Source organism: Heptranchias perlo, chromosome 17, assembly GCF_035084215.1.
Source record: "Heptranchias perlo isolate sHepPer1 chromosome 17, sHepPer1.hap1, whole genome shotgun sequence".
NCBI classification, from domain to species: Eukaryota; Metazoa; Chordata; class Chondrichthyes; order Hexanchiformes; family Hexanchidae; genus Heptranchias; species Heptranchias perlo.
In genome coordinates, this window is record NC_090341.1 from 59,168,412 (window position 1) to 59,184,015 (window position 15,604).

At 60.1% G+C, this 15,604-nt stretch overlaps 1 protein-coding gene across 1 annotated transcript in view; it reads right to left on the reverse strand.

The window, feature by feature from the left end:
* The window catches only part of LOC137334333 (plexin-D1-like), a 231,883-nt gene that overhangs the window by 129,358 nt on the left and 86,921 nt on the right, over nt 1-15,604 (reverse strand). Inside the window, 1 exon segment of the mRNA XM_067999033.1 lies at nt 2,649-2,812. Within this exon segment, the coding sequence (XP_067855134.1) occupies nt 2,649-2,812 (164 nt within the window).

A 15,604-nucleotide genomic window follows, 5' to 3' on the forward strand; every position in this document is an offset into this window, starting at 1 on the left:
TGGGAAGTAAAATCAAGGGAAACCCAAAGATGTTTTATAAATACATAAAGAGCAAGAGGATAACTAAGGAAAGAGTAGGGCCTATTAGAGACCAAAAAGGTAACCAGTGTGTGGAGGCGGAAGATGTGGGGATGGTTCTTAATGAATACTTTGCATCTGTCTTCACAAAAGAGGGGGACGATGCAGAGATTGTAGTTAAGGAGGAGGAGTGTGAAATATTGGATGGGATAAACTTAGTGAGAGAGGAAGTATTAAGGGGATTAGCATCTTTGAAAGTAGATAAATCACCAGGGCCGGATGAAATGTATCCCAGGCTGTTAAAAGAAGCAAGGGAGGAAATAGCGGAGGCTCTGACCATCATTTTCCAATCCTCACTGGATACAGGTATGATGCCGGAGGACTGCTAACGTTGATTAGAGGGGAGCTGAGGAGAATTTTTTTCACGCATAGGGTGGTGGGGGTCTGGAACTCACTGCCTGAAAGGGTGGTAGAGGCAGAAACCTCAACTCATTTAAAAAGTACCTGGATGTGCACCTGAAGTGTCGTAACCGACAGGGCTACGGACCAAGTGCTGGAAAGTGGGATTAGGCTGGATAGCTCTTTTTCGGCCGGCACGGACACAGTCGGCCGAAACGACTCCTTCTGTGCCATAACTTTCTATGATTCTAAGCTTGACACCATCCAGGACAAAGCAGCCCGCTTGATTGGCACCCCATCCACCACCCTAAACATTCACTCCCTTCACCACCGGCGCACTGTGGCTGCAGTGTGTACCATCCACAGGATGCACTGCAGCAACTCGCCAAGGCTTCTTCGACAGCACCTCCCAAACCTGTGACCTCTACCACCTAGGAGGACAAGAGCAGCAGGTACATGGGAACAACACCACCTGCACGTTCCCCTCCAATTCACACACCATCCCGACTTGGAAATATATCGCCGTTCCTTCATTGTCGCTGGGTCAAAATCCTGGAACTCCCTTCCTAACAGCACTGTGGGAGAACCTTCACCACATGGACTGCAGCGGTTCAAGAAGGCGGCTCACCACCACCTTCTCAAGGGTAATTAGGGATGGGCAATAAATGCCGGCCTCGCCAGCGACGCCCACATCCCATGAACGAATAAAAAAAAATCTCGCACGCAGATGATCTCACACACTGTCACATGCTCACACACACACAGGCTCACACACACGCTGACATTCACACTCACATGCTCACACTGACGCGTACACGCACTGACATTCACTGATGCTCACACACACACACCACTCACACACACGCACTCACACAGACTAACTCTGACGCTCACACTGACGGTCGCACATGCTTGTTCACACGCTCACACTGACCCTCACACACACGCTCACACACGCTGACGCCCATGCACATACTCACACGTGCTCACACACAGATGTTCACTCACACTGGGACACACATACATGCATACTGACACGCTCACTCACACTCACACACACCAATGCTCACGTGTACACACTCCCCAAACTGCCCCGTGGATGATCTCCTCAGTCAGTCAGTGGACAGAGTGAGTAAACACAGCTGCTTTTTCCCTCAAGTCTCCAGACCATTTGTTACAAACCTCCGATGAGCTGGCTCAGTCAGAGAATACACTGCCCAGGTAAACACGGAGTCAGGCCCAGAATTAGCCGTTCTCGGGGAGAACGTGGGGTTGTTTTTTTTTATTTGTTCAGAAATTATCCAAATGCTTCTGGGCTATGGACTGGAAGAATCAGCCTGGGCTCCTTATTCACAATCACTTCTTGTGACCACGACACAGTGTGAGCAGAGTGTGAGGCTCAACTGCGACACCCCCAAGGTGGAATAGCTTGGCCACTTGGGCATCGTAGCGAGGGTCTGGGGCCTGTACCTGAGCAACAAGGAGCACCATCAGAGGAGGAGGAGGGAGGGTCAGGGGTCAGGGGTCAGAGCCCCAGTAACAGGGAGCACCATCAGAGAGGAGGAGGGAGGGTCAGGGGTCAGGGGTCAGAGCCCCAGTAACAGGGAGCACCATCAGAGAGGAGGAGGGAGGGTCAGGGGTCAGGGGTCAGAGCCCCAGTAACAGGGAGCACCATCAGAGAGGAGGAGGAAGGGTCAGGGGTTAGGGGTCAGGGCCCCAGTAACAGGGAGCACCATCAGAGAGGAGGAGGGAGGGTCTGGGGTCAGGGGTCAGAGCCCCAGTAACAGGGAGCACCATCAGAGAGGAGGAGGGAGGGTCAGGGGTCAGGGGTCAGAGCCCCAGTAACAGGGAGCACCATCAGAGAGGAGGAGGGAGGGTCAGGGGTCAGGGGTCAGAGCCCCAGTAACAGGGAGCACCATCAGAGAGGAGGAGGAAGGGTCTGGGGTCAGGGGTCAGGGCCCCAGTAACAGGGAGCACCATCAGAGAGGAGGAGGGAGGGTCTGGGGTCAGGGGTCAGGGCCCCAGTAACAGGGAGCACCATCAGAGAGGAGGAGGGAGGGTCTGGGGTCAGGGGTCAGGGCCCCAGTAACAGGGAGCACCATCAGAGAGGAGGAGGGAGGGTCTGGGGTCAGGGGTCAGGGCCCCAGTAACAGGGAGCACCATCAGAGAGGAGGAGGGAAGCTGTAAAGCTGAGGGTCTGTGATGAGTGTAAAGCATCATCGATCACTCACCTGCCTGATCTCAGGAGCGGAGCAGGTCTCCTCAATCTCTCTGCACTCACTCCGCAGTTTACAGCTCTGGGTGGTCCTGCACCAGACGCACTGATGGCCCTGATCCTCTCTCCCCCAGCACGCTGAGCAGTCTGAGCTCCCACTCTCACAGTTATACACTTCCACTGCAGAGGCAAGGCATAACATACGAGTCAGGGGCATCACCAGGAGTCCCATTCCCCAATTACATCCTGGGGTTTGATGAACGTTGCTAACAACCTCACAGCGATAGTAAATGTTCAGTGAAACACACCCAGAGCTTGGCCAACAGATCCCCATCACTGTGCAACACTGATCTCATTTCCACCGTCCACTACCTGATATCATCTCCAGGCAAATCCAAATGCTTTTCCTAAGCCCATCCCAGATCTGTCTATACTGTCCCATCAAACACTCCCAGGGCAGGTACAGCACGGGTTAGATACAGAGTAAAGCTCCCTCTACACTGTCCCATCAAACACTCCCAGGGCAGGTACAGCACGGGTTAGATACAGAGTAAAGCTCCCTCTACACTGTCCCATCAAACACTCCCAGGGCAGGTACAGCACGGGGTTCGATACAGAGTAAAGCTCCCTCTACACTGTCCCATCAAACACTCCCAGGGCAGGTACAGCACAGGTTAGATACAGAGTAAAGCTCCCTCTACACTGTCCCATCAAACACTCCCAGGGCAGGTACAGCACGGGTTAGATACAGAGTAAAGCTCCCTCTATACTGTCCCATCAAACACTCCCAGGGCAGGTACAGCACGGGGTTCGATACAGAGTAAAGCTCCCTCTACACTGTCCCATCAAACACTCCCAGGGCAGGTACAGCACGGGTTAGATACAGAGTAAAGCTCCCTCTACACTGTCCCATCAAACACTCCCAGGGCAGGTACAGCACGGGGTTCGATACAGAGTAAAGCTCCCTCTACACTGTCCCATCAAACACTCCCAGGGCAGGTACAGGGTTAGATACAGAGTAAAGCAACCTCTACACTGTCCCATCAAACACTCCCAGGGCAGGGACAGCACGGGTTAGATACAGAGTAAAGCTCCCTCTACACTGTCCCATCAAACACTCCCAGGGCAGGTACAGGGTTAGATACAGAGTAAAGCAACCTCTACACTGTCCCATCAAACACTCCCAGGGCAGGTACATCACGGGGTTAGATACAGAGTAAAGCTCCCTCTACACTGTCCCATCAAACACTCCCAGGGCAGGTACAGCACGGGGTTAGAGACAGAGTAAAGCTCCCTCTACACTGTCCCATCAAACACTCCCAGGGCAGGGACAGCACGGGTTCGATACAGAGTAAAGCTCCCTCGACACTGTCCCATCAAACACTCCCAGGGCAGGGACAGCACGGGTTAGATACAGAGTAAAGCTCCCTCTACACTGTCCCATCAAACACTCCCAGGGCAGGTACAGGGTTAGATACAGAGTAAAGCTCCCTCTACACTGTCCCATCAAACACTCCCAGGGCAGGTACAGCACGAGTTAGATACAGAGTAAAGCTCCCTCTACACTGTCCCATCAAACACTAGCAGGGCAGGTACAGCACGGGTTAGATACATAGAATCATATAATGGTTACACCACAGAAGGAGGCCATTTGGCCCATCGAGTCCGTGCCGGCTCTATGCAAAGCAATCCAGCTAGTCCCACTCCCCCGCCCTTTTCCTGTAGCCCTGCAAATTTTTTCCTTTCAAGTATTTATTCAGTTCCCTTTTGAAAGCCATGACTGAATCATAACTGGACCAGCCACATAAATACTGCAGCTACGAGAGCAGGTCAGAGGCTGGGTATTCTGTGGCGAGTGACTCACCTCCTGACTCCCCAAAGCCTTTCCACCATCTACAAGGCACAAGTCAGGAGTGTGATGGAATACTCTCCACTTGCCTGGATGAGTGCATCTCCAACAACACTCAAGAAGCTCGACACCATCCAGGACAAAGCAGCCCGCTTGATTGGCACCCCATCCACCACCCTAAACATTCACTCCCTTCACCACCGGCGCACTGTGGCTGCAGTGTGTACCATCCACAGGATGCACTGCAGCAACTCGCCAAGGCTTCTTCGACAGCACCTCCCAAACCCGCGACCTCTACCACCCAGAAGGACAAGGGCAGCAGGCACATGGGAACAACACCACCTGCACGTTCCCCTCCAAGTCACACACCATCCCGACTTGGAAATATATCGCCGTTCCTTCATCGTCGCTGGGTCAAAATCCTGGAACTCCCTTCCTAACAGCACTGTGGGAGAACCGTCACCACACGGACTGCAGCGGTTCAAGAAGGCGGCTCACCACCACCTTCTCAAGGGCAATTAGGGATGGGCAATAAATGCCGGCCTCGCCAGCGACGCCCACATCCCATGAACGAATTTTTTAAAAAGATGGTGAGAGCGGGGGCCGCACACTCCCCGCAACCGGCCATCCTTAAAGGGACCGATGGAGGCTGCTGAAAGAAAGGCCCTGGAAATCTGTGCTCCTCCTGGGCCCACAAAAAAGCTCCAGTTCATCGCTGGTGCATTCAAAGCGCCCCCCACCCCGGGATCACTGCTCCCCCCACCCCGGGATCACTGTTTACTCCCCCCACCCCGGGATCACTGTTTACTCCCCCCACCCCGGGATCACTGCTCCCCCCACCCCGGGATCACTGTTTACTCCCCCCACCCCGGGATCACTGTTTACTCCCCCCACCCCGGGATCACTGTTTACTCCCCCCACCCCGGGATCACTGTTTACTCCCCCCACCCCGGGATCACTGTTTACACCCCCCACCCCGGGATCACTGTTTACACCCCCCACCCCAGGATCACTGTTTACTCCCCCCACCCCGGGATCACTGTTTACACCCCCCACCCCGGGATCACTGTTTACTCCCCCCACCCCGGGATCACTGTTTACTCCCCCCACCCCGGGATCACTGTTTACTCCCCCCACCCCGGGATCACTGTTTACACCCCCCACCCCGGGATCACTGTTTACTCCCCCCACCCCGGGATCACTGTTTACTCCCCCCACCCCGGGATCACTGTTTACACCCCCCACCCCGGGATCACTGTTTACTCCCCCCACCCCGGGATCACTGTTTACACCCCCCACCCCAGGATCACTGCTCCCCCCACCCCGGGATCACTGTTTACTCCCCCCACCCCGGGATCACTGTTTACTCCCCCCACCCCGGGATCACTGTTTACACCCCCCACCCCGGGATCACTGTTTACTCCCCCCACCCCGGGATCACTGTTTACTCCCCCCACCCCGGGATCACTGTTTACTCCCCCCCACCCCGGGATCACTGTTTACTCCCCCCACCCCGGGATCACTGCTCCCCCCACCCCAGGATCACTGTTTACTCCCCCCACCCCGGGATCACTGTTTACTCCCCCCACCCCGGGATCACTGTTTACTCCCCCCACCCCGGGATCACTGTTTACTCCCCCCACCCCGGGATCACTGTTTACTCCCCCCACCCCGGGATCACTGCTCCCCCCCCACCCCGGGATCACTGTTTACTCCCCCCACCCCAGGATCACTGTTTACACCCCCCACCCCGGGATCACTGTTTACTCCCCCCACCCCAGGATCACTGTTTACTCCCCCCACCCCAGGATCACTGTTTACACCCCCCACCCCGGGATCACTGTTTACTCCCCCCACCCCGGGATCACTGCTCCCCCCCCACCCCGGGATCACTGTTTACTCCCCCCACCCCAGGATCACTGTTTACACCCCCCACCCCGGGATCACTGTTTACTCCCCCCACCCCAGGATCACTGTTTACTCCCCCCACCCCGGGATCACTGTTTACTCCCCCCACCCCGGGATCACTGCTCCCCCCACCCCGGGATCACTGTTTACTCCCCCCACCCCAGGATCACTGTTTACTCCCCCCACCCCAGGATCACTGTTTACTCCCCCCACCCCAGGATCACTGTTTACTCCCCCCCACCCCGGGATCACTGTTTACTCCCCCCCACCCCGGGATCACTGTTTACTCCCCCGACCCCGGGATCACTGCTCCCCCCACCCCGGGATCACTGTTTACTCCCCCCACCCCGGGATCACTGTTTACTCCCCCCACCCCGGGATCACTGCTCCCCCCACCCCGGGATCACTGTTTACTCCCCCCACCCCGGGATCACTGTTTACTCCCCCCACCCCGGGATCACTGTTTACTCCCCCCACCCCGGGATCACTGTTTACTCCCCCCCACCCCGGGATCACTGTTTACTCCCCCCACCCCGGGATCACTGTTTACTCCCCCCACCCCAGGATCACTGTTTACTCCCCCCCACCCCGGGATCACTGTTTACTCCCCCCACCCCAGGATCACTGTTTACTCCCCCCACCCCGGGATCACTGTTTACTCCCCCCACCCCAGGATCACTGTTTACTCCCCCCCACCCCGGGATCACTGTTTACTCCCCCCACCCCAGGATCACTGTTTACTCCCCCCACCCCAGGATCACTGTTTACTCCCCCCCACCCCGGGATCACTGTTTACTCCCCCCACCCCAGGATCACTGTTTACTCCCCCCACCCCGGGATCACTGTTTACTCCCCCCACCCCAGGATCACTGTTTACTCCCCCCACCCCAGGATCACTGTTTACTCCCCCCCACCCCAGGATCACTGTTTACTCCCCCCACCCCGGGATCACTGTTTACTCCCCCCACCCCAGGATCACTGTTTACTCCCCCCACCCCAGGATCACTGTTTACTCCCCCCCACCCCGGGATCACTGTTTACTCCCCCCCACCCCGGGATCACTGTTTACTCCCCCCCACCCCAGGATCACTGTTTACTCCCCCCACCCCGGGATCACTGTTTACTCCCCCCACCCCGGGATCACTGTTTACTCCCCCCACCCCGGGATCACTGTTTACTCCCCCCACCCCGGGATCACTGTTTACTCCCCCCACCCCAGGATCACTGTTTACTCCCCCCACCCCGGGATCACTGTTTACTCCCCCCACCCCGGGATCACTGTTTACTCCCCCCACCCCAGGATCACTGTTTACTCCCCCCACCCCGGGATCACTGTTTACTCCCCCCACCCCGGGATCACTGTTTACTCCCCCCACCCCGGGATCACTGTTTACTCCCCCCACCCCGGGATCACTGTTTACTCCCCCCACCCCGGGATCACTGTTTACTCCCCCCACCCCAGGATCACTGTTTACTCCCCCCACCCCGGGATCACTGTTTACTCCCCCCACCCCGGGATCACTGTTTACTCCCCCCACCCCAGGATCACTGTTTACTCCCCCCACCCCGGGATCACTGCTCCCCCCACCCCGGGATCACTGTTTACTCCCCCCACCCCAGGATCACTGTTTACTCCCCCCACCCCGGGATCACTGTTTACTCCCCCCACCCCGGGATCACTGTTTACTCCCCCCACCCCAGGATCACTGTTTACTCCCCCCACCCCGGGATCACTGTTTACTCCCCCCACCCCGGGATCACTGCTCCCCCCACCCCAGGATCACTGTTTACTCCCCCCACCCCGGGATCACTGCTCCCCCCACCCCGGGATCACTGTTTACTCCCCCCACCCCGGGATCACTGTTTACTCCCCCCACCCCAGGATCACTGTTTACTCCCCCCCACCCCGGGATCACTGTTTACTCCCCCCACCCCGGGATCACTGTTTACTCCCCCCCACCCCGGGATCACTGTTTACTCCCCCCACCCCGGGATCACTGTTTACTCCCCCCACCCCGGGATCACTGCTCCCCCCACCCCGGGATCACTGTTTACTCCCCCCACCCCGGGATCACTGTTTACTCCCCCCACCCCGGGATCACTGTTTACTCCCCCCACCCCGGGATCACTGTTTACTCCCCCCCACCCCAGGATCACTGTTTACTCCCCCCACCCCGGGATCACTGTTTACTCCCCCCACCCCGGGATCACTGTTTACTCCCCCCACCCCGGGATCACTGTTTACTCCCCCCACCCCGGGATCACTGTTTACTCCCCCCCACCCCAGGATCACTGTTTACTCCCCCCACCCCAGGATCACTGTTTACTCCCCCCACCCCGGGATCACTGTTTACTCCCCCCACCCCGGGATCACTGTTTACTCCCCCCACCCCGGGATCACTGTTTACTCCCCCCACCCCGGGATCACTGTTTACTCCCCCCACCCCGGGATCACTGTTTACTCCCCCCCACCCCAGGATCACTGTTTACTCCCCCCACCCCGGGATCACTGTTTACTCCCCCCCACCCCAGGATCACTGTTTACTCCCCCCACCCCGGGATCACTGTTTACTCCCCCCACCCCGGGATCACTGTTTACTCCCCCCCACCCCAGGATCACTGTTTACTCCCCCCACCCCGGGATCACTGTTTACTCCCCCCACCCCGGGATCACTGTTTACTCCCCCCACCCCGGGATCACTGTTTACTCCCCCCACCCCGGGATCACTGTTTACTCCCCCCACCCCGGGATCACTGTTTACTCCCCCCACCCCGGGATCACTGTTTACTCCCCCCACCCCGGGATCACTGTTTACTCCCCCCACCCCGGGATCACTGTTTACTCCCCCCACCCCGGGATCACTGTTTACTCCCCCCACCCCGGGATCACTGCTCCCCCCACCCCGGGATCACTGTTTACTCCCCCCACCCCAGGATCACTGTTTACTCCCCCCCACCCCGGGATCACTGTTTACTCCCCCCACCCCGGGATCACTGTTTACTCCCCCCACCCCGGGATCACTGTTTACTCCCCCCACCCCGGGATCACTGTTTACTCCCCCCACCCCGGGATCACTGTTTACTCCCCCCACCCCGGGATCACTGTTTACTCCCCCCACCCCGGGATCACTGTTTACTCCCCCCACCCCAGGATCACTGTTTACTCCCCCCACCCCGGGATCACTGTTTACTCCCCCCACCCCGGGATCACTGTTTACTCCCCCCACCCCAGGATCACTGCTCCCCCCACCCCGGGATCATTGTTTACTCCCCCCACCCCGGGATCACTGTTTACTCCCCCCACCCCGGGATCACTGTTTACTCCCCCCACCCCGGGATCACTGTTTACTCCCCCCACCCCGGGATCACTGTTTACTCCCCCCACCCCAGGATCACTGCTCCCCCCACCCCGGGATCACTGTTTACTCCCCCCACCCCGGGATCACTGTTTACTCCCCCCACCCCGGGATCACTGTTTACACCCCCCACCCTGGGATCACTGTTTACTCCCCCCACCCCGGGATCACTGTTTACTCCCCCCACCCCGGGATCACTGTTTACTCCCCCCACCCCAGGATCACTGTTTACTCCCCCCACCCCGGGATCACTGTTTACACCCCCCACCCCGGGATCACTGTTTACACCCCCCACCCCAGGATCACTGTTTACTCCCCCCACCCCGGGATCACTGTTTACACCCCCCACCCCGGGATCACTGTTTACTCCCCCCACCCCGGGATCACTGTTTACTCCCCCCACCCCGGGATCACTGTTTACTCCCCCCACCCCGGGATCACTGTTTACTCCCCCCACCCCGGGATCACTGTTTACTCCCCCCACCCCGGGATCACTGTTTACTCCCCCCACCCCAGGATCACTGTTTACTCCCCCCACCCCGGGATCACTGTTTACTCCCCCCACCCCGGGATCACTGTTTACTCCCCCCACCCCGGGATCACTGTTTACTCCCCCCACCCCGGGATCACTGTTTACTCCCCCCACCCCGGGATCACTGTTTACTCCCCCCACCCCGGGATCACTGTTTACTCCCCCCACCCCGGGATCACTGTTTACTCCCCCCACCCCGGGATCACTGTTTACTCCCCCCACCCCGGGATCACTGTTTACTCCCCCCACCCCGGGATCACTGTTTACTCCCCCCACCCCGGGATCACTGTTTACTCCCCCCACCCCGGGATCACTGTTTACTCCCCCCACCCCGGGATCACTGTTTACTCCCCCCACCCCGGGATCACTGCTCCCCCCACCCCGGGATCACTGTTTACACCCCCCACCCCAGGATCACTGTTTACTCCCCCCACCCCAGGATCACTGCTCCCCCCACCCCGGGATCACTGTTTACTCCCCCCACCCCGGGATCACTGTTTACTCCCCCCACCCCAGGATCACTGCTCCCCCCACCCCGGGATCACTGTTTACTCCCCCCACCCCGGGATCACTGTTTACTCCCCCCACCCCGGGATCACTGTTTACTCCCCCCACCCCGGGATCACTGTTTACTCCCCCCACCCCGGGATCACTGTTTACTCCCCCCACCCCGGGATCACTGTTTACTCCCCCCACCCCGGGATCACTGTTTACTCCCCCCACCCCGGGATCACTGTTTACTCCCCCCACCCCAGGATCACTGTTTACTCCCCCCACCCCGGGATCACTGTTTACTCCCCCCACCCCGGGATCACTGTTTACTCCCCCCACCCCGGGATCACTGTTTACTCCCCCCACCCCGGGATCACTGCTCCCCCCACCCCGGGATCACTGTTTACTCCCCCCACCCCGGGATCACTGTTTACTCCCCCCACCCCGGGATCACTGCTCCCCCCACCCCGGGATCACTGTTTACTCCCCCCACCCCGGGATCACTGTTTACTCCCCCCACCCCGGGATCACTGCTTACTCCCCCCACCCCAGGATCACTGCTCCCCCCACCCCGGGATCACTGTTTACTCCCCCCACCCCGGGATCACTGTTTACTCCCCCCACCCCAGGATCACTGTTTACTCCCCCCACCCCGGGATCACTGTTTACTCCCCCCACCCCGGGATCACTGTTTACTCCCCCCACCCCGGGATCACTGTTTACTCCCCCCACCCCGGGATCACTGTTTACTCCCCCCACCCCGGGATCACTGTTTACTCCCCCCACCCCAGGATCACTGCTCCCCCCACCCCGGGATCACTGTTTACTCCCCCCACCCCAGGATCACTGCTCCCCCCACCCCGGGATCACTGTTTACTCCCCCCACCCCGGGATCACTGTTTACTCCCCCCACCCCGGGATCACTGTTTACTCCCCCCACCCCAGGATCACTGTTTACTCCCCCCACCCCGGGATCACTGTTTACTCCCCCCACCCCAGGATCACTGTTTACTCCCCCCACCCCGGGATCACTGTTTACTCCCCCCACCCCGGGATCACTGCTCCCCCCACCCCGGGATCACTGTTTACTCCCCCCACCCCGGGATCACTGTTTACTCCCCCCACCCCGGGATCACTGTTTACTCCCCCCACCCCGGGATCACTGTTTACTCCCCCCACCCCGGGATCACTGTTTACACCCCCCACCCCGGGATCACTGTTTACTCCCCCCACCCCAGGATCACTGTTTACTCCCCCCACCCCGGGATCACTGTTTACACCCCCCACCCCGGGATCACTGTTTACTCCCCCCACCCCGGGATCACTGTTTACTCCCCCCACCCCGGGATCACTGCTCCCCCCACCCCAGGATCACTGTTTACACCCCCCACCCCGGGATCACTGTTTACACCCCCCACCCCGGGATCACTGTTTACACCCCCCACCCCGGGATCACTGTTTACTCCCCCCACCCCAGGATCACTGTTTACTCCCCCCACCCCGGGATCACTGTTTACTCCCCCCACCCCGGGATCACTGTTTACTCCCCCCACCCCGGGATCACTGTTTACACCCCCCACCCCGGGATCACTGTTTACTCCCCCCACCCCAGGATCACTGTTTACTCCCCCCACCCCGGGATCACTGTTTACTCCCCCCACCCCGGGATCACTGCTCCCCCCACCCCGGGATCACTGTTTACTCCCCCCACCCCGGGATCACTGTTTACTCCCCCCACCCCGGGATCACTGCTCCCCCCACCCCAGGATCACTGTTTACTCCCCCCACCCCGGGATCACTGTTTACTCCCCCCACCCCGGGATCACTGCTCCCCCCACCCCGGGATCACTGTTTACTCCCCCCACCCCGGGATCACTGTTTACTCCCCCCACCCCGGGATCACTGCTCCCCCCACCCCAGGATCACTGTTTACTCCCCCCACCCCGGGATCACTGTTTACTCCCCCCACCCCGGGATCACTGCTCCCCCCACCCCGGGATCACTGTTTACTCCCCCCACCCCGGGATCACTGTTTACTCCCCCCACCCCGGGATCACTGTTTACTCCCCCCACCCCGGGATCACTGTTTACTCCCCCCACCCCGGGATCACTGTTTACTCCCCCCACCCCGGGATCACTGTTTACTCCCCCCACCCCGGGATCACTGCTCCCCCCACCCCGGGATCACTGTTCACTCCCCCCACCCCGGGATCACTGTTTACACCCCCCACCCCGGGATCACTGTTTACTCCCCCCACCCCGGGATCACTGTTTACTCCCCCCACCCCGGGATCACTGTTTACTCCCCCCACCCCGGGATCACTGTTTACTCCCCCCACCCCGGGATCACTGTTTACACCCCCCACCCCGGGATCACTGTTTACTCCCCCCACCCCGGGATCACTGTTTACTCCCCCCACCCCGGGATCACTGTTTACTCCCCCCACCCCGGGATCACTGTTTACTCCCCCCACCCCAGGATCACTGTTTACTCCCCCCACCCCGGGATCACTGTTTACTCCCCCCACCCCGGGATCACTGCTCCCCCCACCCCGGGATCACTGTTTACACCCCCCACCCCAGGATCACTGTTTACTCCCCCCACCCCGGGATCACTGTTTACTCCCCCCACCCCAGGATCACTGTTTACTCCCCCCACCCCGGGATCACTGTTTACTCCCCCCACCCCGGGATCACTGCTCCCCCCACCCCGGGATCACTGTTTACTCCCCCCACCCCGGGATCACTGCTCCCCCCACCCCGGGATCACTGTTTACTCCCCCCACCCCGGGATCACTGCTCCCCCCACCCCGGGATCACTGCTCCCCCCACCCCGGGATCACTGTTTACTCCCCCCACCCCGGGATCACTGTTTACTCCCCCCACCCCGGGATCACTGTTTACTCCCCCCACCCCGGGATCACTGCTCCCCCCACCCCGGGATCACTGTTTACTCCCCCCACCCCGGGATCACTGTTTACTCCCCCCACCCCGGGATCACTGTTTACTCCCCCCACCCCGGGATCACTGTTTACTCCCCCCACCCCAGGATCACTGTTTACTCCCCCCACCCCGGGATCACTGCTCCCCCCACCCCGGGATCACTGTTTACTCCCCCCACCCCAGGATCACTGTTTACTCCCCCCACCCCGGGATCACTGTTTACTCCCCCCACCCCGGGATCACTGTTTACTCCCCCCACCCCGGGATCACTGTTTACTCCCCCCACCCCGGGATCACTGTTTACACCCCCCACCCCGGGATCACTGTTTACTCCCCCCACCCCGGGATCACTGTTTACTCCCCCCACCCCGGGATCACTGTTTACTCCCCCCACCCCAGGATCACTGTTTACTCCCCCCACCCCGGGATCACTGTTTACTCCCCCCACCCCGGGATCACTGTTTACTCCCCCCACCCCGGGATCACTGTTTACTCCCCCCACCCCGGGATCACTGTTTACTCCCCCCACCCCGGGATCACTGTTTACTCCCCCCACCCCGGGATCACTGTTTACTCCCCCCACCCCAGGATCACTGTTTACTCCCCCCACCCCGGGATCACTGTTTACTCCCCCCACCCCGGGATCACTGTTTACTCCCCCCACCCCGGGATCACTGTTTACTCCCCCCCACCCCAGGATCACTGTTTACTCCCCCCACCCCAGGATCACTGTTTACTCCCCCCACCCCGGGATCACTGTTTACTCCCCCCACCCCGGGATCACTGTTTACTCCCCCCACCCCGGGATCACTGTTTACTCCCCCCCACCCCGGGATCACTGTTTACTCCCCCCACCCCGGGATCACTGTTTACTCCCCCCCACCCCGGGATCACTGTTTACTCCCCCCACCCCGGGATCACTGTTTACTCCCCCCACCCCGGGATCACTGTTTACTCCCCCCACCCCGGGATCACTGTTTACTCCCCCCACCCCGGGATCACTGTTTACTCCCCCCACCCCGGGATCACTGTTTACTCCCCCCACCCCGGGATCACTGCTCCCCCCACCCCGGGATCACTGTTTACTCCCCCCACCCCGGGATCACTGTTTACTCCCCCCACCCCGGGATCACTGTTTACTCCCCCCCACCCCGGGATCACTGCTCCCCCCACCCCGGGATCACTGTTTACTCCCCCCACCCCGGGATCACTGTTTACTCCCCCCACCCCGGGATCACTGTTTACTCCCCCCCACCCCGGGATCACTGCTCCCCCCACCCCAGGATCACTGTTTACTCCCCCCACCCCGGGATCACTGCTCCCCCCACCCCGGGATCACTGTTTACTCCCCCCACCCCGGGATCACTGTTTACTCCCCCCACCCCGGGATCACTGTTTACTCCCCCCACCCCGGGATCACTGCTCCCCCCACCCCGGGATCACTGTTTACTCCCCCCACCCCGGGATCACTGTTTACTCCCCCCACCCCAGGATCACTGCTCCCCCCACCCCGGGATCACTGTTTACTCCCCCCACCCCGGGATCACTGTTTACACCCCCCACCCCGGGATCACTGTTTACTCCCCCCACCCCGGGATCACTGCTCCCCCCACCCCGGGATCACTGTTTACACCCCCCACCCCGGGATCACTGTTTACTCCCCCCACCCCGGGATCACTGTTTACTCCCCCCACCCCGGGATCACTGTTTACACCCCCCACCCCGGGATCACTGTTTACACCCCCCACCCCAGGATCACTGTTTACTCCCCCCACCCCGGGATCACTGTTTACACCCCCCACCCCGGGATCACTGTTTACACCCCCCACCCCAGGATCACTGTTTACTCCCCCCCACCCCGGGATCACTGTTTACTCCCCCCACCCCAGGAT